General features: G+C 45.9%; 1 protein-coding gene across 1 annotated transcript; it reads right to left on the reverse strand.

Moving 5' to 3' along the window:
- On the reverse strand, positions 1-26,788 carry MTBP (MDM2 binding protein). Its single transcript, XM_078879457.1, has 21 exons — positions 26,780-26,788; positions 26,440-26,558; positions 26,170-26,234; positions 25,830-25,968; positions 24,953-25,091; positions 24,199-24,354; positions 23,311-23,405; positions 22,893-22,959; positions 21,776-21,893; positions 20,043-20,216; positions 17,177-17,290; positions 16,451-16,642; positions 15,026-15,104; positions 14,518-14,679; positions 10,997-11,092; positions 6,716-6,991; positions 5,381-5,573; positions 4,192-4,311; positions 3,299-3,412; positions 2,438-2,503; positions 1-109 (listed from the first exon to the last, which is right to left on the reverse strand). The coding sequence occupies exons 1-21, from the start codon at positions 26,786-26,788 to the stop codon at positions 71-73; spliced, it is 2,532 nt and encodes an 843-aa protein (XP_078735583.1). The 3' UTR covers positions 1-70.
- Between the last annotated feature and the right edge of the window lie 871 nt (positions 26,789-27,659).

Consider the following 27,659-nt stretch of genomic DNA (forward strand, 5'->3'; position numbering starts at 1 on the left):
CCTTCATCCGGGTGTGGCTATATCATGGCTTGATGATGGGTTTTTTTCAGAGTAGCAGACGAAAATCGCATCATTTTTTGGCATTTTTCTCCAGAACCCACTCCACCACCTGTTTGTGAAACAGATCAATAATTACACTCTTTGGTTTTTTCGGTAAAGTCACGTAGGTGAAATAAAATAAAATAATAAAACAACTAAATTAAATCACGACGTTTCAGAAGCAACACAAGCATCCGTCATCAGGTGTGACTGCTCCAGCAAAATTACTGTAGCGTATGAAGAGAGCTATTTAGAGACACGTGTTTATATAGGGTACTAGGGGGGGGGGGGGCATGCAGCAGGCCGTGTGGCGTCGCGGGCGGTTGTGCAGGGGATTAGCATGAGTTAAGCCGATAGATAACCATCTTTTTTTTTGTGATGCCAGGGGAGGTGTACGACAAATGTGGCGGTGGGGGAAACGGGGGGGAGGGGGAAGAGTAGGATGGGGGGGACAAGATAAATAATTACCAAACCGCTTTGGCGTTGTCGCCCAAGTCACTTCAACACTACGTCCCAGCAGCAGTGTGATTTGTGAGCAGCTTAAAATAGCGTAACATTTGAAACATTTCCAAAAGTGCATTGCATATTAAACATGTTTTCATCAACGTTTTAACAAATAATTTGTTCATCCAATTTCAAAACCGCACCCTCCATCTTCAAGATCATCCATGGACTTGTCCAAGCCTACATCTCCTTTCTTATCTCACTCCCCTCCACGCACTCTCCTACCACTCCCCTCTCATCTCACTCTGCTCCCCTCCATGCACTCTCCTACCTCTCCCCTCTCATCTCACTCTGCTCCCCTCCATGCACTCTCCTACCTCTCTCCTCTCATCTCAATTTACTCCCTTGCATGCACTCTCCTACCTCTACCCTCTCATCTCACTCTACTCCCCTCCACGCACTCTCCTACCACTCCCCTCTCATCTCACTCTACTCCCCTCCATGCACTCTCCCACTTCTCCCCTCTCATCTCAATATACTCCCTTGCATGCACTCTCCTACCAATGCCCTCTCATCTCTCATCTCACTCTACTCCCCTCCATGCACTCTCCGATCTCACCCTCTCATCTCACTCGACTCCCCTCCGTGCACTCTCCCACGTCTCCCCTCTTATCTGACTACTCCCTTCAATCTAGATTTGAAGTTTTCGTGACTGCAGGGATCCATACCCTTTGGTTCTTTCGGTAAAGTCACGTAGGTATAAAATACATTTTATTTATTTTAAAATAAATTTTATTCTAATCACTTCCATTCACTGTATGCTAAAGCAAAGCAAGGATCTAGTGTCAAAGTCCCCAGTTAGCTTTCGATTTAAAGCTTTCGTGACTGCAGGAAAGACATTCAGACGCTGTCTTTCCGACAGACCTGTTCTTCACCTGAGGACGGCTGCATGCATTGTGGCCGAAACGTCGTGAGAATTGTATTTTATTATGTTAAAATTGTATTATTTTATTATTTCCCTTCTACGTGACTTTACCGAAAGAACCAAGAAGATGAATCCCCAGTTAGCCTTTTGCTCTATGGGAGGTTTCTTGTTCTCCTCAGCTGCCTCCAAAGGCTGGAACTCCAGTCCTCCAACTGTCCAATGCCTGTCCCTCTTCAAGTCTTGGCTCAAGACCTTTTTTATCTCCTCTGCCCATGACCGACCACCTCTTGAGAACTCCTCTGCTTCTGCGCAGCGTCTTGACATATGGTCGCATTTAGCCGCTACACATTGTATTTGAATGCCGCGTGAAAATCTGGCACTGCGTAAACTTCTCTACGTTGCTGTGCACAATCGACCATTGGTCGCCGCCAATGAAGCAAGATGTAAAAGTCACAGTGGATCAATTGTGCTCAACTATGAAAGATGGATTTAATTACATAATGCTCACAAACAAGCTCACGCACAACCACTTATTTCTGCAGCAGTGCTTGAAGCGAAAGCTTAGGTCAATCTTACAGACGAGCCTTTACTGGACGCGAATTTTAAACTTGAGTTAGCCTGTAAAAAAGGTTCGTGCCACTGGGTCCAGCAGCAGCGTTAATAAAATAAAAAATTGATTCGTTTATGAAAATGGATGCCACCGTTCCTAATACACGCATTGAATTGTGCGTAAGAATGAGAATATTTTACAACCATTTAGTGAATCTACCTTGTGTTCGTTCTCATATTTTGGACTGCTCAGTGCGAGTGCGCATCTCTCCACGCTTCTGTGCGCACGTTTCGACTTTTGCTCCAATTCTCAAGGTCAAATTTCCTACCTTGGGTCGCAGACGTTAATCTACGCCGACTCAAAACTTTTCTCACAAAGCATAATTCGAGCGTAAGCGTCGATTTTAATTGATGATTAATCGATGCAATGTCACCTCCCTACGGAGCCCCAAGGAGGAGGCGGAGGAGGGACATACGTACCTGCTGGACATTGTTTTTGGCCGACTTGATCATCTCTTCATGTAGACCTCTTGACGTGGTCAGATCCTGCCCAGGAGGAAAGGGAGCATAACGAACCTTCATAAAATCTCGTTCGCTCTCTCAAGAAATATTCACTCTCAAATATTGAATAAGAATTTACAGCCCTTTGTTGAGCCACTGCTGGAAGATCTTCCATACTTCACAACGCTAGGAAGTGTGGGTTTGTGACAGGGGCAGATATATCCATCACCGGCCGCTGTTAGCCGTGGCCGGGAATTGAACTCGGGTTGCTGGGTTTAGAGTGCAGTGTGCTACATCTTCCGTAGATGCTTGGCATGAAATTATCTATTCCATCAAAATCAATTTGTCGCGCCAGCAGTGACATTTACACACCACAGCAGGTACTCATTCACGGCCGAGTAAACCTACTCGGGGCCAGATAAAATAATCGCACCTGATATTAGCCATGATCGGGAATCGAACTCGTACCACTGGGTTCACGGCACAGTGACTAAACTAAACAATTTTTATTTCATCAGGTAAGGCCCACTGAGCTATATAGCTCTTTTTCAGAAGCAGCCTGGGTATCACAAATGACAGTTCAACGAAGTGGCTTATTACGTGAAAATGTATAGCAGCCAAATACTCTAAAACGCATGTTAATTTTTAAATGTGGGGAGAAAAACCAGAGGACCTGAAGAAAAATCGACACGACCACGGGGAGAGAGAGACATGCAACCTCCAAATGTTCAGGTGTCAGGGTTGGGATCAAACTCGCGACCTCCTGTATACCAGGCGAGGTAATTAACTTCTCGCCACCAGTGGCTACGACGGTGGACATCCAGTGGAGCCCTCACTCACCTTGAGGTACAACTTTGAGATCTGGAAGAGGCGTTTGCTGCACGCGTCGTAGCACGGGTGCCCGAGGGCGATGCCGTGATCCTCTACGGCGCGAGAGACGACCTCAAGCAGCATCTAGGAGCGAGGGAGGGGCCGTAGAGACTCTTTTGGGAACGCTACACGATTCCCGCACAACTGACGTTGCCGCGGCTAAGTTGCAATAACGCAACTGCCGTGTTCGTTGGGACGCCAGCTTATACGTACATTCATTCATGCATGTATGTTGAACTTCTTTCGCATTGTACGAAGACAACGGTGCTAATCAGAGGTGTGGTGGAAGGACAACAGTTTTAAAGAAATTAGTTTTCAATATCGGAAGAGCATTCCAAACGGCCATAGAAGCGCATTTGAAAGCACGCAATGCAGTGACCATCTTTGTTTGATGGCAAACCAAAAGCCGCTGCGAGGATGACCAGTGTTCGCGTGATGGTTTATGCTCCTTGATGAGATCAACAAGGTATTGTAGTTCATTTGTGGCAAGCACTTTGTGTGCAATGAGTGCGACACACAAGGCGTATAATAATTCACCCCCATTGCAACGAGTCACGATCCAAAGTCATACTTTTATTAAAAAGTGGTTTCTTAAAAAAGAAAGAAAATGTTATATGACGCCTCCATGGCTGCAGGAGTTAGGTGAACGCACAACATCTAACGCTCCCGAAAGTAAGCTGTTGTTGAGAATATGCAGATTTAGGTAGACGATAAAAGCTAGATTTGGGCAAGGGTGCATCAACAAGCCAGGCGGGGCACGGTGTTTCCGAGGCACGACAGAGCCGCAGTCCGTGCCGTGGCATACTGGCAAAGCGGGGGAGCGAACTCCGGCTCGCCGAGGAGGAGCTGCTGCTGCTGCTTACCCGGTTGTGTTTCTGCAAGCGAGACTCCTTGGGCCTCTTGGAGGCTCCGTCTGAACTCGAGTCGAGCGACCTCCGACCTTTCTCAGATGCTTGCGCTTGCTTCTCGTCGTGCACCTGTTCCTGGAATTTGTGGAGAACCAAAATAAGAAACGGGGAAAACATTCAACGTCGCACTGGCCGACCTTTTCCAATAACATTCTCACGTAGCCGAAAACCTTTATGTAGATGATTGAATCCTAAATTAGTTCTTCAATTCATTAAAAATGTGAATCAAATGAAGTTTTAAATAGAAATAAAATGGTGTCCATCAACCCATGGCCTTTTTGGAAAGATGTTTTCAGCAGCAGTTGTGTTAGTAGGAAGCCTTAGACTATAACTCGTCTACTCAAATATTTTTCTTGTCACGGTTTATATAGCGAAACAAACCGGTATCAGTTTGCTGTTTAAATTCCGTTACCCACAATCCATCATTTCTGCGCATAGCAAAATAACATGCATGTAACTACTTACATGTTGGCACCAGTTAAGTTTCGCATCCAACGAGTGTCACCGTCATGTGGAATATTTCATTCATCTGGACGATATGCTGCATGCCAACAACGTGGCATGTAGCAATGTGTCGACAAGGCTCGATTATTGCAACTCACTACTCTACGGGATGTCTGGCAAAAATATTAGAAGGCTGCAACTTGTGCAAATTATTTGGCACATGTCGTAATGGGTACCGCAAAATCCGACAGTGTCCGTCCGGGACTCGTTGAACTGCATTGGCTACCGGATGCTGAACAAATACATTATAAGGTCGGACTCATTGCACACAAAGTGCATGCCACAAATGAACCTCAGTACCTTGCTCATTTCGTCACAGAACATAAACCATCACGCAAACTCTAGTCATCATCGCAGCAGCTTTTGGATAATCATCAAACAAAGACGGTCACTGCATCTCACGCTTTTAGATGTGCTTCTGCGACCGTCTGGAGGGCTCTTCCTTCCGATATTAGGAAGCCACTGGAGCTATGCACTTTCAAATCATCCAGCTTGAAAACTAATTTCCTGAGAACTGCTTTTTTTGTTGAGTTTGCTGTCCTACCCCTGCACCTCTGATAAGTACAGTTATCTATGTACAGCGCGAAAGAAGTTCAACATACATAGATACGAGTAAAGATATTGAACTGAAATGTGGCACCGTGTGGCGTGGGAGCGATGGCGTGCCGTCTGTAGGTGGTGCGTCCCGCGAGGGCCCTGGGGGTCGGCACTTGACGGGGGCGACCTTGCTGCCACCACCACCACCGCTGCTGCTGCTTTCGACGGAGGCGCTGTAACGAAGGGACGACCAGGAGCTGAGCGACTCACCGCTCTCCGAGCGCAGCATCCTGCCGCTCAAGCGAGAAAACGAAGAATGTAATTTTCGTAAACAGTATGAACAACAATAATGTTGATGTTACTAATCAAGGATAGCATCACTGACATTAAACACATATTGAATGTCAGTTAGCAGCACAACCTCCTTTTATAGAATCAATGGCATAGAATGGGGGCAGGATGTTAAACGTGAGAATAGGTTTTCCCCTTTTTTCTGGCAACAAACAGCTGTGTTACGATGTTAGGACACCATACTGAAACCTTTTACAAGGAATCATGTCTGCATTAACCACAATACTTGTGGTCAGAATGCAAACAAAAAACATACTCTGATAATGTATGCATTGTCTTTGAAACTGATTGGTCCACACCAGAGACAGCTTTCTTTTGAGCCTAGTCTCAAAACGGTGTTAGACCAAAACGGTTTAACACCGTTTTGAGACTAGGCTCAAAAAGAAAGCTGACCATATTTCACCATTCTGGTCTGTGTGGATTAGTGAAGGCAGATCATGGATGTGGACATATATATACAGTATAATCATGTATTTTGCTGTATTGCCCACAATGTAGTGCCACATTATAAGTTTGCACTCATTACACACAAATTGCTTGCCACAAATGAACCACATTACCTTGCTGATCTTGTCAAGGAAGATAAACTAACACAAAAACACCGGCCATCCTCGCAGCGGCTTTTAGCCAGCCATTAAATAAAGATGGTAACTGCATCGCGCACTTTCAGATGCACTTCTGTGGCCGTCTGGAATGCTCTTCCTCCCGATATTAGGAACTCACTAGAGCTATGCACTTTTAAATCTAGATTGAAAACTAATTTCTTTAAAACTTATTTTTGTGTTTCGTTTTCTGTCCTTCCCTCACACCTCTGATTCACACAGTTGACTACATACGGTGTGAAAGAAGTTCAACATACATACACAACCTCCAATAGCAGTAAGGCACGCTAATCTTCAATTTAATCACAAGCCAGGCTCAAACAGTCTTGGCTTCCGAGATCTGTCGAGGTTGTGTGCATTCCAGGTGATTTGGTCAAGGGCCATTAGCTTAAGATACGCATAAATTCACACAAGCGATATTCAATCACAAGAACTTAGGCCAATCGATTAAACCGACGCGGCCACTCCACGCCTAGTGCTCTCACCTCCTGCCGATTCCAGGCGGCTCAGCCGCCCCCCTGCTTCGCTTACGCAACCTCTCGCCGTCCAGAACGCTGCTGCTACTGCCAGCTTCCGGGGCCCCGGGCGCCGGCGACGGAGCAGGCGACGGCACTGGCGACGATGCAGCAGTGGCGGCGACGGAGTAAGCGATGTCTCCGCCGAGGCCGCAGGGCGATCGCGTCTCGTGCCGTACGCAGCGGGACTGCAGCAGAGCCAGTGTGCGGTCGACCTGCAGTGACCGCTTGCTGTCCAGGCAATAGCTGGAATGGAGAACCGTGGAGGAGATGCGGAAACCAGCGGCCAATTAGCGAAGGGATGTTTTAACTTGACTGGGTCAGGTGTAATGAGGTGACCGTGTGGCTCAGAGGTCAGAGGGCCGAGCTGGCACCACCACTGGGATCTTTGTATCTCATTTGTGTTTCAGCTGCCCGTACTTAAACCAGGTTCTCAATTTTAGCAAGTTGATGGTCCCAGCCCGATTCACATCAGAGTCCCATATAATTACACCTAATGAGTTGTAAGTTGACTGAGGTTCTCAAGTGTCGTGAGTTGATGATGGACTCAACCTGGTCACCAATATGCTTCCGTGTTTAATTTAGGCAAACTCAAGCTCTGATAATTCAATATATTGGTGTCACCGTCATCCTGCAAACTTTACTCTCGTTGGCAGCGTAGGTGAGAGGTGCTGCTTTGATGAGGATGAGAGGGCAGAGGTACCTCTATGATATCCAACAATGAATTAACAAAGGGAGTGTAGATTAGTATTTTGTTACTTGAGGCTCCTGCAAGCAGTAGTCACATCAGAGTGGTGAAGGTTTTAGGGTATGTTTGTATGAAATGTATACCTTGAAGTGTTTATTCTGATTGTTCTTTAACAAAGTATGCCTACTGTATTTACTTTGTTGTCAAAGGTTAATGTTTGATTTCGTTTTTTTATCGCTGTATTGCTCGTTTCCTACTGAAATATACTTAACATTCCTTATTTTACACAACAGGTCTCCCTTGCAAAATAAACCGATCTTATTTTGGTTATAAAATTCACGTGTGTGTCGGTATTTTCAGGAACACAGCAACCCAAGTTCAATTCCTGGTCATGGCTAACATCAATGGCGAGTAATATCTGAACTTGTCCTGGGCCTCCCCTATGTCAACTCAGCCTTAAATGAGTATCCAGTGCGTTGTATCAACACCAGAAAATGGGAGATAAACGCCATCGGACGGGGTGCTCGCCACACCACACTGTTGCGTATCGTGCTGGCCTGAATAGGTGTTCACAAACAGCACTTTCCCGATCAGTCTGTAAAAGGCTATACGGAAAAATATTTGTCTTTTGTATGTAAGTCTGGCTCACGCACCCTACGGTGGCAAACGCGGAAACAAAACTTCAACTCAATCCTCAGCTTAGTGTTAAGCTCAACACATAAACCTAACCGACACTCGAAACAGCATGTGGCTCACCTATTATCGGACTATTATTATTATTTTTTAAACTGGAATATCCATGATGTTCCTTCTTTGACTGTGTGTTTCATAGTTGTATTTTTGTTTCAAATAAAAACATTTATTTAAGACCAATGTATCATTAAAAAGTGTATACATTGCCATACTACCTTATAAATAAACTATTAAGCTGTTTAAGGTTATAAATTGAGATTAGGTTTTCTCCTGGCATCTCATAACCCTAAAAAAGAGATGTAAAAACGGGTAGTATACGATCCAATTAACTACCACTTATTAATAAGTGATAGGTAAAACTGCATTCACAATACAAGTTGTAGGATTAAGAATGTGCTCAACGTCCCTTATGTTATAATCATAACACTGTGGAACGCCACAGGTTAACACAAAGTTTAGGATGTACTGCACCAAACAATCCTCACCATGAACATGTGTTAAAGTTTGTTTCAGTAATTATTTTTTAAACCACTTGTCTCATCCTGACAAAAGTTACCAAGATGAGCATTGGACAACATAGAGTGTGGCACTACATTTTTGCCGATTGTTGGCGTTTAAAAAAATTTATAAAAAGATTTCACTTTGTGATACTGGGCGGAGAAATTTTATCGCTGGCTGCGTGGCATGCCTGGCTGGTACGAGAGGGCACGTGAGACCCTGCCAACCCTTTCCCGTTGTTTATTTTTAACTGGGACGGCCGGTTACAGAGTGCAGCCAAAAAACACTACGCCAGCACGGGTACAATTGGGCGATGGGTATGGAGCCCACGGGCGGGTTATGTTCGCCTATTATAAAGCGTTAAGGAAAGCACAATGAAGGTAAAAAAATATATATATTTAGCCAGAAGGCTTTTAAAACAATGTCACAGGACATGACAAAAATACGATTCAGCAATTGTGGATAAAGAGACCTCTATTATTGTGGGGACTTCAGAAGGCATTATGCAATCTCACCTTCTGGAGCCGTTCTCTGCTCCTTGCTGCAAGAGTTAAAAATGCAAAGTTTCATACAACCTGGCAGAAAAGTCCATATATTCCAAACTCTCCAAGCATCTCGCTCAATGATGGTCAGTCAGCTCCTTATCACTCTTCTATAACTACAGCCAACATCTATTGTTCCCATAAACATTTCCCCCTGATTCCACCACCTATGTTGAGGACTTGGTCTACCACACGGACCGTTTTGTCTCAACCACACTGTTCAACCACCACCAACACTGCAGGTCACAACGCTTCTCTTTCTGCTTTTCCCTCCCACTTCTCCACTTTGGAATTACCTTCCATCGTCTCTTTTCCCAAACACGTATAATCTTGCTAAATTTAAAAAAACGTGCTCACTCTTATCTCTCACAAATTTTATCGTGCCGTTTTCCGATGGCTGCAGTTTTGGGCACTTGGGCCTGCGCAAAGTAAACATGTTTTAATAATTCAATTTATAATTATTATTTTAATTCAAAAAAACTCTTCTACCGATTGCACAGGTTATAGTCGTGAAGGTGGAGACAGAGGGCATGGTTGTCTGTGCCCACTATTCAGTTGCATGCATGTGTGGGCAAGGGAGCAAGTTGTCCTTGTGGGTACACTTTGTAAATGTGTCATAAGGCAGGGGGTGGGAAGTGACTATACATACCCCGATCTGCTCAGACGCCTTCAAAGCCCCCATGGGAGTAGGCTTTTTTAGAACAGGACCACCACCTCTTAAATACCTCCTGCACTTTACGGAGTAACCCTTACCACTATGTAAGCTTAAAAAATAACTGGATAAGCAATGACTGAAGCGCTACTTTCTTTTTATCCGAGCTGCATGTGAGAAGTTTAACTCTGAGTGAGAAGTCATTGCGTGTATCACTTCTGCCAAACCAGGCAATGTTTTTTACTTAATACCGAAAAAATATGTGAAACTGCTCTGCTAATTAGGTGCATTCAGGCACATTCTAAAAAACAACACTTTGGGTTAATATAGTCAAAACAATTAAACAAGTGGTGGTCTGGGGGCTCAGAGGTCAGAGTGCTAAGCTGGCACCATTTAAATCTTGGGTTCAAATCTCGGTGTCTGCCTGTGATCACACCGGGCTCTCAGTGCAGTGAGGTTTTGAGCGCACCCCAGACACGAATGACTACATTTAAATGTTGCTACATTTCACCTCTGAGGATTAAAAATATCAGATGAGTTCTTCTTGGTTCTTTCGGTAAAGTCACGTAGAAGGGAAGTAATAAAATGATAAAAATAAAACATAATAAAATAATTCTCACAACGTTTCGGCCACAACGCAAGCAGCCGTCCTCAGGTATTATATTATTTTATTTTATTACGTTTTATTTTTATTATTTTATTACTTCCCTTCTACGTGACTTTACCGAAAGAACCAAGAAGATGAATCCCTGCAGTCACGAAAGCTTTAAATCGAAATCAGTTGAGTTGTCATGAGACGAATATTTTTCTCATTGGCAGAGCTGGTGGGCAAGGGCTGGCCTTTACTGTGTGCAGCAAAGGTCACTTTAAGGGATCTTAGAGGTCATTCTGTGATATCTGCTTCCATGGGACATTCTCGAACACATCATGGGAGGGGTGGCACTGATCTAAGAGAAACATGCCGCCAGTGGCACAACCGGGATAACACTGAGTAAAAAGCGAGTGTTTATTAAATTAAACAAAAAAAAAAGATGTGCGAAGCCAGGGTATGGACAGATCCTAACCACTTGGCACACCACACTTGGCAAACTCTGGCAGGATTAACGAGGAAGCAGGCTCTGTGACTCTGTCAGGAGAGACGGGTTCACTTAAATTTTTTTCGCGACTGCTGCACTCACTCGAGCCCGTGGAACCGGCAGTGTTGAAGCTCCTTGAAGGGCATGGATGAGAGCTTCTCCACGGTCAGCCCTTCCGTCCACCTGCTCAGACCGCCACTGAGACAAACCAAAATAAATCACGACCAATCACAGCACGGTCAAGATTAAACAACGAGGCAGCCAAGCAGGATGGCTTGGGACTATTCTCCCACTACTATCCTTAGGATCTGCACGAAGTTGCTTTTGTTATGCGTTTGGAGCCTCTAGAGCCCATAGTTAAAATCCGAAACATGGTCTGGTGTGACGTGGGTAACTTGCAGACATGCGGTTCTTAAGCTGGTTGTGAAGGATTTAATCTTCTTTTGAGTAGTATTGTTCACATGCAGTACAAGATGTGCTGTTGTGCACAACCATGAAGTAAACAAATATATATTTATTTAATAGCTATTGTGTAAAATAGAAATTCTTAAATTGTGCGTTTTTTAAAACTATGCGTATTTGTGATTTCAATTCGGAGGCCATGAGCTTCAAAATTTATTTAACCTTATGTTTAAGTTTGTTTTGAAAACTCACCCCTTTAAATTGGTCTTCACCCCCTAGTTCTGGCCGTTAACACTGCAGTTTCTGTTTATTTCCTGATTTTCATTGGTGGGATCTACCGATTAAATGCGCTTTACAAATGTACATTATTATTATTTGTAGGTAATGTCTGGGTGAAAAGGGTGGGGCTATTTACCTATTATGTTATAACGAGCCTTTTGCCCGTCCAAGGACGTGTGTATTGCAGTAAATCTGAAAATTGCAAGCGAAAAGCAGACCGAGACGTGATATTCATTGCATCCATTCGTGTGCATTTTGTAAGGCTGCGGTGACACAGACTTATTTGATTTAAAGGTTATAATCCCTTGTTCATCATGACGTCCTTTTTACTTCTATGTCTCAACAGCGTTACGGAGATCGCGTGACGTGAGGGTTCTGCCTTTGTAGTGAGGGTTGTAAGTTGACGCTGAGGAGGGGGGAGGAAGCGCCTCGCCCCCCCCCCGTGGATTGACGTCACCCTCTTAATTATTATTAATGGGGGGGGGGGGGGGTCCATTTGGAGGACGTCACCTGTTCATGATTATTAATGAGGGGGGCTGGTCGACGTGGAGTGACGTCACGCGTGGGACACACAGACATTCTTGGCTCATTATAGTAGTAATGTATATTTGTATATGAAACTAACTGGCCTTACATGACAAACATCTACCAGATTGACGTTTCAGGCAATTGGCCACCTTAAAGTATCCCAGATGGTGGAATACTGTAAGAGACACAGACCTTGGAGGTCAGATGTACACTATGCAACAGCTGAGGAATCTGGTGGAAGGAAGAGACTGCAAGCTGTCGTATCATTCATTACAGGAGTCCCATCTAAAGTTTAGACCAAGAAAAGTAGACGCACATAAATACTCCTCCTCGAATCCCAATGGGAAACTTTGGATACAACGCCCATAAGCGGCACTGGTCACGATGATATCTTGACCTATGTAGCATGGTAATTGGAGGCAAGCAGGCTGGAGTGTTTGGCTTGCGGATTTGGCTGTGGGACAACCTCGGGGGTTTTGCATGAATGGCTTTCGTCCACACGCATAACAAAAAAAAACTCAGTGACATTTTGACCAAACAGAACCCTTCTATAAAATATTCCAAAGGCTCGGCTGACACATTTTTGAGGAAGTAAAATACTACAACTGTAATGATTATCATTATTACGAGCATTAACAATGGGTGAATATTTATTCACAAACGATTCTCACGAAAATGAACCGACTTTGGCCTTACTGATTTAATGATCACTTAATTAGGCATAGGGAAATTCATACATTCGTTCAAGAGCCCTCTTTAATATATTTTCATTAATAAATGCAGAGCAAGCACTCGCCAGGGAAAATAGGGACAGAAAAGCACTGCCAATGCCAATTGGCAAAGCTCACCACAACACGCGGCCAGCACACCGCATGAGCACCACCTTAACATCACCCCAATATATTGTTCATTCAAACCTTTTCCCGGGCAACCACACAAAATAATGACCTTCAAGTGTTATTGCTACAGAAACAAGCCCCATTTTGTTCATAATACGTTTGAAAGAAATGTTCTACTTTCAATGCACTTCACCAAATTCCTTCAGAACGGAAATTGCAGTTTCCTTTGACAATCCTCTTAAACAGGCTGCTCTAAACGTCAACAGGTCGAGGCTCGTCGTGCTAACGAGAGGATTTAGCGGAATTACTCTACGCGGCGGGGACGAGACTACGACAATCGCACCGGCTTGCTACTGCACTCAACGACGTTTCAAAAAGCCCTCCCCGGTTACCGTTTCTTTTCATTTTACAAACAAACCATCTGCTCACTCCTCCACCCCCCCCACGCCCTCCCTTCCCAGACCAACACTCCACCATCCTTTTCTTGTCTGAATCGAGATTAAGAAGATTTTTTCAATCCGGCAGTAGGTATGCTTATTCTTTCACTGCACATAATTTAAGAACCACATTATTAACGCACAACAGCACTGTTAATGAGATTTACCAGACTGCCATTCTATGGAAACCAACTCAAGAGCATCACCTGCTGTTTAGAAAAAGGCTCTTGTCAGCACCAGTACAAAATGTCGCGCAAATAAGTTAAAGATACAACCACGCAATTGCTTGCTCACGCCACTGTTGGAGGAAGTGCCTTCACAAGAGCAAAATCTAGAGAATATTTGGCCTACTCTTCCACGCTGACCGGATGTGTGTTGGAAGAGGTTAACTGTAGTGAAATGTAATAATAAATATAATAATTTGCCAATCCACTCAGAAATTAGGGCCCCCCCATGTCGTGTCGGTCATGAAGGTTTGTTGGAACATATTTCCCCATGGTGATCAGTGCGGGTTGGTAAAGATGGTGTGGGGCAGCGCAGGACAGGTTCAGAAAACACTTGCCACTTTCCGTGGTCGGAAATCAAACTCAGGTCATAGGGTTCATAACACGGTTTCGCTAACCACTGCATCACTGCTTCTGATAAAACATAAACCAAGCAGAATGTCTTTAAAGGAATATACAATAAAACTACAAACATCTTTTAGCTTGGGAGATAGGTATTTGGGGGCTCTGTGCTCCAAGCAGAGTCAGCATGGAGCCCTCACAGTATGGCTGGTTTTCCACTGGATATTTGCAGTACCGCGCTGGAACCAAACCATCATATATTGGCCCCAAAAGAAATCCGAATCTGCCTCAGGGCCAAGCAGGGCCAGGGCTAATGACATATTCGTTCTGTGTGATATCAGCGGCATGGCTTGGCTAAAAAAACCTGATGCTTCTCAAGCGATGCCAGGCTGGCAAGGCCCTAGCGAGGCTTTGTGGTAGAGTGTCAAAATATATTTATCTGAGTTGGACTCAGTGCTCTGACGTGGTCCTTTGGATGAACTGCCATGCCTTCAACAAGCCTTCTCTTGCTCAAAAGGCAATGGGAACCCGCCTATAATAACCTTCACAGTTTGCCTGACGTGTCCTCTTACCGTACGGGTGCCGGCAGGGTGGCGGCTGTGGTCCCCGCCGCGGCCGTGCCGTCCTTGTTGAAGAGAAGCAGCAGCTCCCGTGCCGAGAGGACCCCTGAGGGGCCCGAGGGACGGGTCCCGCGGACGGGCCCCTTGGCTGCCGCCCACGGCTGACGCTCGGCGCTGCTCAATGTGGACGAGAGACGAACACGTGTCTGTGGCGTGGCTGAGCGTTAGCGAGTTCGATGCTTGTAGGATCAAGCAACCCAATAGCATGTCTCTCCTAATAAAAACCGTCTCGAGACACAGAAAGGCTTTCCTGGATAAATATACATTATTACATACATACAGTGTAGACACGTGTGGACACATGGATTGTTAATGCACACTGAAATGAATTATGCAGTGTGCGCGTGTGGGGACAAATGAACTTACTCACACCGCTCATCTGAAAAAACTGACTCACTCCGCTTACCTGACTTGACTCACTCACTCTGCTCACATGAATAGACTCACTCACTCCGCTCACCTGCGACCCTGTGCCCAGCTCTCGGCTGCTTCGCGATTCTGCAGTGCCCGGATTTCCAGCTGCGTTGATGCCCTCCGACCTGTGGTTTGGGCCCGGGAACAAAGGTTACGGCTCAAGAGTTCAGGGCACCATGATAAATGTTCGTTTTGCATCGTAACAAAAAATATTCCGCGGCTTTCATGGAAATGGAACCTCCAACTTTAGGTGTTGAGACCGAGTGGCAGGCAGGCTGATGGCTAGGTTATATAGTGCCATTGTTAACATTATGAGTGATAGCTTGGTTAAGTGTAAACATCACAGTTAACTACGTACAATGTCAGCATCATGGTTGTTATCTTTTAAACCTGGTTTTAACACAATCATATTGATCACTACCATATTTTAGACACGCTCACCATCATCGTTATCACATAATTAAGACCCTTGCTGTCTCGTGTTCATCTCACTAACTCTACTGTCATCCTAATCATGGCTACTGTCTTTTAAACATTATCAGGATAATTGTTAAGAATTTAATCTGGGTGCCACGATTGTATTATTATGAATATTACGACAATGCTGAGAGGGTTTATGAGGTGGCAGCAATGAATGTAAGAATATCCATAAGGTAGTTACAACGACTGAGAGTTTGTTATGAAAACGATGGCACCAATTCGGTTAACGCGACAATACCAACCATAGCAAGAATGTAAACACACCTGTCAACGTCGTTATGTATGTATGTATGTGTAATGAGTGACTTCCGCGACACGTCGTGTAGAGGGTACTCTCTTCTTTATTCACATTCGGGCAGACCACAGGCCAACCTTATCCTCTTCCTTCTCCGAGTACACACGTAGATATTAGCATCCCTACAGGCTACACGTGGTCGATCCCACGATCCCACAGCGTGGTTCTGTCCGCCCACTCCCGGCCTCGCCGCTGGTTGACGGCGTGCCGGCGAGGGTGGTGGGACTTCGCAGATCTGCCACGTGGCCGAACGACGGCGAGAGATGACAGCGAACAGCGAGGCAGTCCGGACCCAAGGCTCCCCACGTCGACGAGTCCTCCTCCGCCTCCGCTTATATTGCCGCAGGCACGGCTAGGCTCCGACTCTGGCCACGCCCTCTCGTGGAACCATCTAGCCGGTTCCCGGAGTATCTCGGCCATCCCCGCCCTTTACCTTTGGCCCAGATACCTCTCCCTTTGGGATTAGATGATGTTTATAGTGGTGTCTGTGCCTCTCTTTTCCAACCAGTAGATGTCACTATGTCATTACATATGTATGCATGCTGAACTTATTTTTCACCATACATAGCCAACCGTGCTATCTTTCCTACAACCTCGTGGGCACCACAGCCGTCACCCATCACCGTTGCTCTCACCGCTCTCTCTGTAGCGGGTGATGTGGATGGGATGTGAGTCGGAGGTAGGGAGGGGACTCACGTGCGGCAACGAGTTGGGCGAGCGATGGGCACGGGCGCCGGGCAACGTGGGCGAGAGCGGTGGCTCCCCGGGGCAGCTCCCGCTCCGCTCGCTCCACGCAGCGCGCGCGGCACTCGCGTAAAACGTGCACCAGGTCGTCGTCCGCCTTCTTCGGCGCCTCCTCCGCTCCGTCACCACACTTCTCACGCCGGCCTACGGCACCACCAGTGGTGGACTTTACTATCATTCACCCGCCCGTTCACACGTTCGGCCAAAAGTACGCTCGCTCATGATTTTAGTACAACAGGAATAATAATAACATGATAATGGAGCGAACTTGTCAAACCACTACTGGATGAAGGCTTCCGCGCTGGTCATGTGGGGATCTTTGAACATACTTCATCACACTGATCAATGTGGGTTCGTGAAGGGGGATGCACAGGACCAGTTCAGATATCACTTGTCATTGATATAAGCTGTGGTCAAGAATCGCACTGAGGTAGCCAGGTTCATAGCAGTGTGAGAACCACAATAAGTAGGTAGTACAATTAGGTAGAAGGCAGTACATCAAGTAGGATGTTTACTTATCCATTGGCATTTTTTTAGGGGACTTTTATTCTCTGGCATTTCATTTCTCTGTTACACGTAAAAATACCTGGAACGATGTTAATTTTAGCCATTTGCCTTTTTGTTTTTGTGAAGAAGTTTTGGCAGAGGGGTGTGGAAGGAGCCCGAGGTGTTGCTCACCATTCCACTCCTGCAGCATCAGCATCTGCAGATGGGCCACGCTCATCTCCACGGCGACCAGCTCATCGCCGCGGTAAACAGGCAGGCGACCCAGAAAACCCATGGCGTCAAAACCTATCGGAGGCACGCGTTTGTTAGAAACCATATCTGCTCCTTTGTTCACTTACGACAATCAAGGGAAATATATTTTATCGGCAGAGAAAAATACATCTTTTTTTGATATGCACATATACATAACGAGGATAAACTCACTGATACCATACTCATTTGTTAACTCTACTAAAATTTACAATAAAGTATAGTGCTTTGTCATGTTACTGCTGGATGAAGGCCTCCCTCCCCACGTCATTTCGTTCATTAAGATTGATCGTCTATACTTCACCACACCAGTCCGCGCAAGCTTGTGAAGGGCTTAGGAGGCGGCGTAGATCAGCTCAGACACCCCTCGCCGGTGAAATTATCCACGGCAGGGAATCAAACGTAGGTCACCGGATTCATAAGGCAGTGTGCTAAATGATGTGCCACCAGTCCCGCACCCTCGGTAACGCTTTCAACATTTTGAAGCTTTAACTTTCACGCTGATTTGCTCTCCAAACTTCGTGCCATGTGTTTTTGCTTTGCCAGCTATGTCACACAGCATACCAGGCAAGGTCAGACTGATCAATTCCCATGCATTCCGTGTGCATATAAATCATGCCAATAGTACCACGCCTCCCCCCCCCCCCCCACCATCCTAACCCTACTTCATAATTTCCCAATGGTCTCACGCCACCACCACTAGTTAATCATCATGCCCCCACCCCTCCCTCCACATCCACAATGGTTACAATGCACAGAAAACGCGAACTGGATGATTTGATGAATTGTCACTTTTTGCAGTTGCTATTTCAGCTAAAATCATTGATTAGAGTTTGTGCGAACCAGTTACATATTCTAACATGCACAAGGCATGTGTAGTGACACAGCGACGACTGCTGTCCAGCAGCGGCAACTGCGGTGGACAGTTAGCGCACACACCGTCGAGTAAATACACGGCTGTGTGCCGGCAGGGCGGAGGAACTGGGGCAAGGGTCACGGAAGACCTCATCGGGAGGCCCCTGGAACCTGCTAGTGGGTTCAAGAAGGGAGGCGCGGCCAGGGCAGAACCAGGCCGCGCCGAGTAGAATAAAAGCAGCGGAGAGCAGGAGCTCCGGGCTGCTGGTTCTGGGAGTGGACTCATCTCATCGTCGTCACCGCATTCGCCCGATCATTGCGCGGCCGGACAGTAGTTGGCTGTCTCAGTCGACGCCATCAGTGCAAAGCGTTCAGGGTTGTGTCTAGGCCGGGCTGTACGGCAACGTAGTCGAGAGAGGAGGCGATCCGAGCGAGTGTGAACGGCCGGAGTGGTGTAACGGAAATAAAGAGAGAGAAGGTGCCTCCTGCAACTACCTCGTCTCCGACTGAGTGTGTGCCACACACACCGAGGACACTACACATGTATAATGAGTGGAATAGCTGATTTTAAATTGATTAATCGATCCATTGTTACTTGCCCAATACACAACACACAACCAACTTCTGCGCAGACTTTAAAGTGATTCAGATTTTAATCTATCTATATATATATAAAAAATTCACAAATTGCGTGTGGGTTTGTGGCGGGGTTTGTGTGTGGGTTTGTGTGTGGTCGTGCGCTTGGCTCTCCAACGGTGGGGTTTACGTAAAAACAAAATTGCCAGGTACCACGCCGTAAGCCCCGCGGTGAGCAAGCGCTATTCCTTTTTCACATCCGTAAACTTTTAATTAGTTTAATTGGTGATTTAGTGCGCTTCCCATTTGTTTCTTTATCTATAACGCGTGCACGACCATACCAACTAACGCGCCTTTGGTGGAGGGGACAGTCCATGCCAAGTCGTAGTGAGGGGGACATTTGCTTTTGCGTAAAAAATGCTATAAAAGTACACTAAACGCTGACGTTAATTCTTCACTGTGTGATGTCCCACCCACCCCGATGTGTGCAGTTACTAATATATACAGTCGCTAGATGCTACCACTTTAGGCAGTAGACCGTTTAGGGGTAGCAGCCCAGCCCCAGCCTGCCAAGGTGCCACCTCGGCCGGCTGGACAATCTAGGCGAGGCCGGAGACTCTGCACGGGACTAGGCCTCACCACGCCACTCTGTCAGGTGAGTACTTTGTGCTATACAATCGATAAATACTGCTATAGAGTCAGCATGTACTACTGCAGTGATAGCAGGTACCACCACAGTCGGTATGCACTGCTGTAATCATAACAGGTACCACCATAGTCGGTATGCACTGCTGTAATCATAGCAGGTACCACCACAGTCGGTATGCACTGCTGTAATCATAGCAGGTACCACCACAGTATGCATTGCTGCAGTGAAAGCAGGTACCACCACAGTATGTACTGCTGTAATCATAGCAGGTACCACCACAGTATGCACTGCTGTAATCATAGCAGGTACCACCAGAGTCAGTACGCACTGCCGTTAGATTTTTAAGAGTAGTTGTGAATTATTTTTAAGACCCGGGCAACGCCGGGTACTTCCCGCTAGTGTTTTATAAAATAGATTTTGTGGTAGGACGTAGACGCAGTTGTTAGCACACTCCGTTACGAGTCTGGTAAACCGAGTTCGATTTTTTGGCATGGCTAACAGCAGTGCCGAGTGGACTGTGAACAGGTCTTGGGCCTCCCCTTTCACCAACCCCCACTGACCAGCTCAGGAAAGTGTGGTCAAACAACCCCCATGGCAAGGGAAGTCCTTCATCCAGCAGTGAATTGACAAAGGGTTGTGAAATATTATTTGTAAAATACATTTTATCAAAGTTTTCACCTGTTTAAGTGCAACAGGCTCACTCAGTACCGGTGCAATGGAGTTTGTGGCTTGTGCTGATCAGCTGTTGCGCGATGGTTGCTGCTGCCGCTCCATTTATCCCGTCGGCCGTCCGTATCAGCGTTGCGCGGCAGCCATTTTGCCCGCCCCCCTGGACGAACAGGAAGCGGCTGCTGCTTTCGCCTTTGACTTTGACATTGGGCACTGGTGGGGAGCAACGGGAAAACACAATACTTATCACCAATAGTAGACTAAAGTAATCATCAGCCATGATCACTCCACTGCTAGATGACATTTTAACTATTTTTTTCATATTTTACCAGGCAAGGTCCACTGAGCAATATAGCTTTCTTTTAGAAGCGACTTGACCATAAATGATAGCTCAACGAAGTGGCTTGTCATGTGGACATTTACAGCAGCCAAATAAATGCTCCAAATGCATGTTTCTAAATGTGGAGGGAAAAACCGGAGGATCCGGAGAAAAATCCGCGCAATCACGGGGAGAACAAGCAAACTCCAAATATATAGGTGTCAGGGTTGGGATCGAACCCACAACTTCCTGCATACCAGACGAGGAAGTTAACATTTTGCCATTGTGATGCTTCGGCAGAACAAGTCGCTTGAAGGGATGACAACCGATGGTCAATAATAATAATGGAGTGGCAGTCAAGGAATGGAACGCATCCAAAAGGATGTCCACTACTGAGATGGAGTGGTGAAGTCCGCTCATGTGTAGAATCTACATTAATTGATACATTGCAGGATCATTAGAGATGGTGCAGCATAGGGAGATAAGTAATGCATAACCAAAAAAACTAAAAAGGAAATTACACTTATCTTGGAGACACATCTAGGGTTTGTGTCCTAGGTGGGCCCACATGAGACTCAAGCTTAATTAAAATATATATACTGCATGGAACACCGTTACAATACTTTAGTGATGTTACGATAATGTCACTAGGGCACAACAGCAACACGTTTGACTACAACTTTAGAGTGTTTTCTCATGCGCAAAACTTTAAACGCAAGTGTCTGGAACACAGTTTCAGTATTTCAGAGATGGAGGGATGAGATCAGCTAACGTGAGTGAGGGTTTCAGAGGACTGTGAAGGATGGTGATGATGTGAGAAAGTCTTCACACAGCAGTGGACAGCTTTTGGCTGATGGTAACGATGACAAGCGAGAATAATGTACAAGAAGCAAGCGCTTCAGCTAATGGTTACTTCTTTAAGGGGAAGCTGCATGAACACTAACATTTATTATGGGCTTTTAAAAAAGTGTTGTCTTTCCCCACAAATGTATCGCTGATTAGACTGTTGGTGTTGTCATGAGACAAAGTATCCATTCAGATTTATTCAAGAGCCACGTATCCCTCGTATTAAAGAATGGCCCACAAAAAGCAGATATCAGAGAGCGACTACTGAAATCCCTTCAACCGACATCTGGTCCACACAGTAGGGGGGCAATGCTTTCCCACCCATTCTGCCGCTTCGGAAAATGTTCACCGCATGACAGTTCAACAAATATTTTGAGTCTCAGAGCTGAAATGAACAAAATAAAGCGCAGAACCAAATTTAATTTCAATGGTTTGTTCATGCAATCATCAGTGACCGAGCTGAGACTATCAACTTGCTACACTTCAGAACCTGGTTAACCATAGGTGGGCTGCTGGTTTTCAAACCCTAGATCGCAGCTGTGTCAACTCAGCGCTTTGAGCCACCCAGACACCCCATCCTGGGCTCTTTTTGTCGAGGACAACTTGCCGGAAGAGTGATCCGACTTCTTAGCTTTCAGCTCCTTCCACTTGCTGTAGCTGCGCTCACTGGGCGGTGGCGCCGCAGTGCCAGTGATGGTGCAGCCCAGGCGAAACAAGGCTCCCACCTGCATGGGGAGTAGAGGTTATTAGTTAATACTGGTAGGAACGAAGTGAACCAGCCTACAATAGATTATATCGTCCGTCCGTCCGATGTCCGATTAGGTGTAGCAACATCGCCCCCTACTGCAAACACTTGGCAAGACCCTACAAAAACCTTTACACTCAGTGAGGCTTTCCTGGCTAAACAAGTGTAATAATACATTATGTTTATATTCTTTGGTTATTCGTTCTTATCAGCCCACCCCGCAGGGACCTGTTTCACCTCCATACTTTGCTGAATTGTGAAAAGTCTGGGTAAAGACAATAGTCAAGAATTTGTTATTTTACGTCTCGTTTGCATCATCTGTCTCAAATGATCTGTTTGGTGTGTTTTTTCTGCATCAACCTACAGGTTAACACGGGTATATTATTTCCACGATGAAAACAATTAATTGTAATGTGCGCACTTCAATGTGTGTAGTGTTTTGGTATAAAAAAAAGCAAGTTGGCAGTGAGGAGCACAGGTGGTGCATGTGCCAGTCATCTCAGTCAGTAACACATAACACTTGGGGGTCTCTCCCGTGACCTCTTGCCAGTGAGCCTTCCACACTTCGCATCACCTCAAAGAGTACCTACACTGCACTGTGGAGATGTCACCATCAGTTAGTGGTGGACAGAGGCTGTTGTCGTTGCTGTGTCTGTATAAACGTGTCTGTGTGTGCGTGTCTTTGTATCCGAGATCTGTGTTGTCTGTAAGTCCCTTGTTATATTCTTATCCCCACCACAGGTGAGAAGCAGAGTGTGTGGGGCTACAAATAGAGACTCTAGGGGGGACTTGAACAGTGGAATATTTACAGGCATATTATCGCAACAAGCAAGTTGGCAAAGAGGAAAGTATGCAATATATTACACTTCATAAAATATATACCTAAAGATCTGCTTTCATGATTACTTGAAGCTTAGGGTCTGCAGCGTGAATCCAAACATTATAACCAGAATGCCCTATTGTGTAGCCGATCTCGTACCGTCCCCTTTAAGGCGGAAAGCTTTTCCAGGAATCGCACAGCGGAACCAGTTTCATCCTCCGCTACACTGTCCACAGCACTCAGTCAAAGAACTTTCAAAAGATGGAACCAATGCAAAAAAAAACAAACATAGATCTTATTTTTGTAGATACCTGCCTGAGTTATGCATCATACCTGAGGTATGTATCATCCGAACAACATTACATGCAGGGCATGTGGGAAAGAGCACCATTTAGGGTGGTTAAGAGGCAATTGGAGTGACCTCAGAAGTAGGTTCTGTGACATCAACTTCCAGGCTCCATACTGACACATGGCCATACACTGCGAGCTGCAAGAGTCAGAAACAACAACTTCCTAGGCTCATAACAACATGCCGCATACACCACAACCGTAGGCCCTCGTGCTGGGTGTAGGATACAGCTCAAGACGAGTGGCTGAGATGAGGTGAGCCGGGATTGTCGTTGCGTCTACCAAACCGACCAGGTCGAGGCTCTGCCCAAAGTACAGGCGCACCTAGCACACGGTCCAAAGCACGCACAGATTCACACCATGAAATTCGATAAATACAGGGTGCTTCAAAAATCTTTTAACACTTCTGAGAATTTGCAACAATATCACAAGAAATGTGCCTCCAGGCTCTGGAGACCACCAGCAGAAGATTCAAGGCATGTGTTGAAAATGATGGTGAACAAGTGGAGACTATGACTTTTTGAAGCTATTAACATACATTTGTTATCATGTTACCGTGTATTATTAGTTATTTTTCCATTAAAAACGATAGTCCTATATCAGTGTTAACTGTTTTTTTAAAGCACCCTGTATATCTACTGCTTCACCTTAAATGGCGGGGAAATTAAAGAGAACACAACACCTAATTATAAAGCCTCTACACGTCTCCCACTAATTTCAATACACAAATAAAGTATGCTTAACACTCCTGATATGCTTTATGCAATAACACTGTGGGCCACAAAATTAAATTACTGTGAGCTGTTGCGCAATGTGACGTGTACAGACGTTACGATGTCACGTCGCGTCATCACGCCATCTCACCACCCCTGTGTTTCTAATTTCAATTTTTTTTATATAAAATCAGCTGTTACGCATAATATGTCACTAAAGCTGCAACCTTATGTTATTTGCAGTATAGAACTAGTTTCCCTTTAGTTACATTTTCCCTCTCAACTTATATTGGTGGAAATTTTCCATTTAGTAAAGCAATATAAGTTTACGGAGAAAATACTGTAAACCTAAGGTGTTACATGTCACGAGCCACTGGTCTGGACCCAGTGACTACAACAAGCACCTCTGGAACGGCGTTCCTCCTCCACCCTCTGGCGTTCCTTCTCCGCGGTGTTTTCTCCGCTGTCGAGTTGCCGGGTGGGTCCAGGGCCTCCGAGAGAGAATCTCTGGGCAGCGTCTTCAGCTTCACTCCTGGGAAGATCACATCCGAACCCGGTGCCTGCGCAGAAGTCAGCGTACAGAGAACAGCACGTTTTTACTGTCCTGCAAAGTACATTAACTCGGGATCCTGCCAGATCCAAATTCAAAGATGAATAGTAAATCTGACTTTTTTTTAGATACACCAAAACGTTCAGTTGCACTCTGAAGCCCACAGCTTCTCGAGCACAGACCCTCCCCCTCACACCCAACTACCCCTCAACAAACACCTCACCACGCACCCTGCTACCACTCACCACCCACCTCTCACTACGTAACTCTCTCCACCAACACAGCAACGACTCACCCCAACGCTTTACTGCCAGTGGCCTCTCATCACACACACCACACCCTGCCATTCATCACCACACTCCGGTGCACTGAGTCGTGGAACCGATTAGCACGGTTGGCTACATACGGTGCGAAAGAAGTTCAACATGCATACATCTCCTTGCCACCACACATCCCCTACCAGTTAATCACTCGCCACATGCTCTGCTACCACTCACCACACATCATGCCACCACAATACATTTGTCGAGGAATCCATACATATGCATCATTTTGTGTTCCTTGCTTTGCATTGCATTATACTTTCAGGCCACGGGGACGACGCTCACCTCGTTGTTGAATACGCGTACATCTCCCCGCCACACCATGTGCACATCCACGGTCCTTGCAACGTCCGCTGGACACAACACACCGTCACCCAACTCACACGTGCGCGCCTGCAGGAAGCTCACAATGCCAGGGCTCACCCTGTGCCACAAAAACAACAAAACATGTAAAAAAACAATATGGATTCTCCTCGCTAGCACTGTGATTCGGGTGCCTACAGTCGAATGCTCACAAGTTTAAATCCAGCATCTGTGTGCGAATCAGCTCATCATCAATACGGAGTCCACAAAGTGGAAAGTGAATGGTGGTAAACCCACGCAAATAATGTCTCTCACAGTGAGAATGTAGAATTTGTAAAGAAAGGGCGGCTACAATGATCTTTTGAGCAAGAGTAGAGAAACACTTGGCAGCTCACCATCATGAAAATCATATTTAATTAAATATCAAACCTCTCTTGGTGCAATATGTACAGGAACCAGTTGTGTAATATGAAAGAAAATCAAGCAGACTGCAACGTGAAATTGCAACGTCATAATTTTTTTGTGGAGTGCTTTCATCCACTCTGCAATGATGTCCTCGCCACTCTGTATCGACCGTGGAGGTTGTCGGACCACACTTCAGTGTGGGTTAGAGAAGCAGGAGAGCCCAAGACTGGTTCAGATATCACTCCTAGCCACTGATATTAGTGGTGGCCAGGAACTGATCTCCGGTCGTAGTATGCTTCTAACCTAATAAAAACTGACAGTTAATTAAACGTAATGTTGGCTGCTTCGGTACTACTGCATCTGCGTTGCCGAAGGTGGTTACATTTACCGTAAAGTGTAGACCGTTTCATCAGCAAAGTGTAATTAGGGAAATAACAGTGAGGGGCGGACGTACGTGAAGGTGCCCGACGAGAAAACGGAGATCCGTGCTGCATGCCACTCTGCCATGCGCCGCAGAGCTCCGAGCAGAGGGAGGAACTCGAGAGGGGAGGGCAGGCGGTACGCGGCCCATGTGACGTCCAACAGCGCCCGGCCTTGTTGCACACCGCGGAAATAAAAATGAAAAATAACAAATGCACAATTAAGACCGTGCAGGAATTATGACCGTGGGGTCGGAGCAGAAATTATAGATATAAAAAAGACAAATAGATAACTTGTCTGTTTTACAACAAGATACAGGCAATTGTTGGTCTAGGCCCATGACTGATAGAAGGAAAGCCTGCATGGTTCGTCACCTGGTGGTGGGAGATCGTTTGCCAAACGGTGCAAACACTCGGCCGCTTCACCAATGTGACACCTGCTGCATCACAGAATGGACGAGAATTCAAGTGAGACCTGAGAGTCCATTATCAATGACAATTTCACGAAAAATTGCTGAACAGTACTCAAGCACCAGCTCAAAACGGACACTTGTGCTATTATTCATCACATTTTTTATTCTCATAAGCAACATGACACTGGAGGAGATAGATGTTGAAATAGTGGAGAGGGTGCAGCGTAGGCACCTGTCCTCGCCATTGTCTTGGCTGTCCACCTCGTCCTCATATGACCGCACAGCTGACAAACACTCGGCCAAGGCTCCATCCGCCTCCGAGCCCACCTCCAACCACTTGGGGCTGCACACCTGCGCAGCGTGTGGATAGAGACACTGAGAAAAGTGTGGCAATTTCAATGCCAAGTAGTCAGGCTTAGTGATGATCCAGCACAAACTGATTCACTCCAGCAACTCGACCACCGGCGTGTCAGTCACCTGCTTATTACTCTACTTCTATTACCATGGTTACTGTTCCTGTGAACTTCAATCAGCCATGCTGAGAAATCAATCTAGCAGACTGACTATTTCACCTCATCCATCCTGCGTTCAACCACCACCTTACCATAGGTTTAAACAACTTTTGTGACTGTGTCTTTCCCTGTGCTGCACGACTTTGGAATTCCCTCTCATAGCTTATTTTTCCCAAATTCTTATGGTCTTATTCAATTCAATAAACGTATTAAGTTTTAATTATTGCACCTTCAAAAGTGCTGTTTGTTGCTGGCCACTTTGTGTTTTGGGCCTTTGGGCATGTGCTCAGCAGCTGCGATTTAGAGAGAAAAAAACCACATCATCATTTCATGGGTCCTGGCTACAGCACTTCTGGCCAGCATGGGAGAAAGATGCAAACGCCCACTAGAGGAGCTCTCTAGAGCTTCTTCTAGCCAAGGTGCTTCTACCAGCAGGGGCATGAGAAAGAAATTGCACAGCTCCACCTTTACACCTTTATTTGTAAATGCGAGTGACATTGCACCGATGTGTAACGACCGAAAACGTACCTCAAGCCAATGTGCAGCCTAACGGCTATTCGAAGATAAACCAAAGTCTCCGATTGGCGGAAAGAGGCCTCCACAGGGATTGTTCGGGAGACAGGCGTTTGAAGTGATTGGAGAAAAGGGTTTTCATGAGAATAGGCAGGAAACAAAGTGGAACCCAGAGGCGACAGTTAGGATGCGTTAGAGGGGAAGGACAGTGAGGGAACATTCGAGAAAGGGGACTGGAACGATATAAAAGGGCAGAGGACAAGGGGAGGGCACGTTCGAGGGAAAGTACAGCTTCAACTTTAAGCACAAAGCCTGGATTGTTCTGTGTGAATAAAGTGGCTCCTATACTTTGCCATCTGGGTCATTACACTTGTACATTTAAGTATGCATTATCATTGACAAAGATACCAAATCTTGTCAGACAGGC

This window comes from Lampetra fluviatilis, chromosome 54 (assembly GCF_964198595.1).
Source record: "Lampetra fluviatilis chromosome 54, kcLamFluv1.1, whole genome shotgun sequence".
NCBI classification, from domain to species: domain Eukaryota; kingdom Metazoa; phylum Chordata; class Hyperoartia; order Petromyzontiformes; family Petromyzontidae; genus Lampetra; species Lampetra fluviatilis.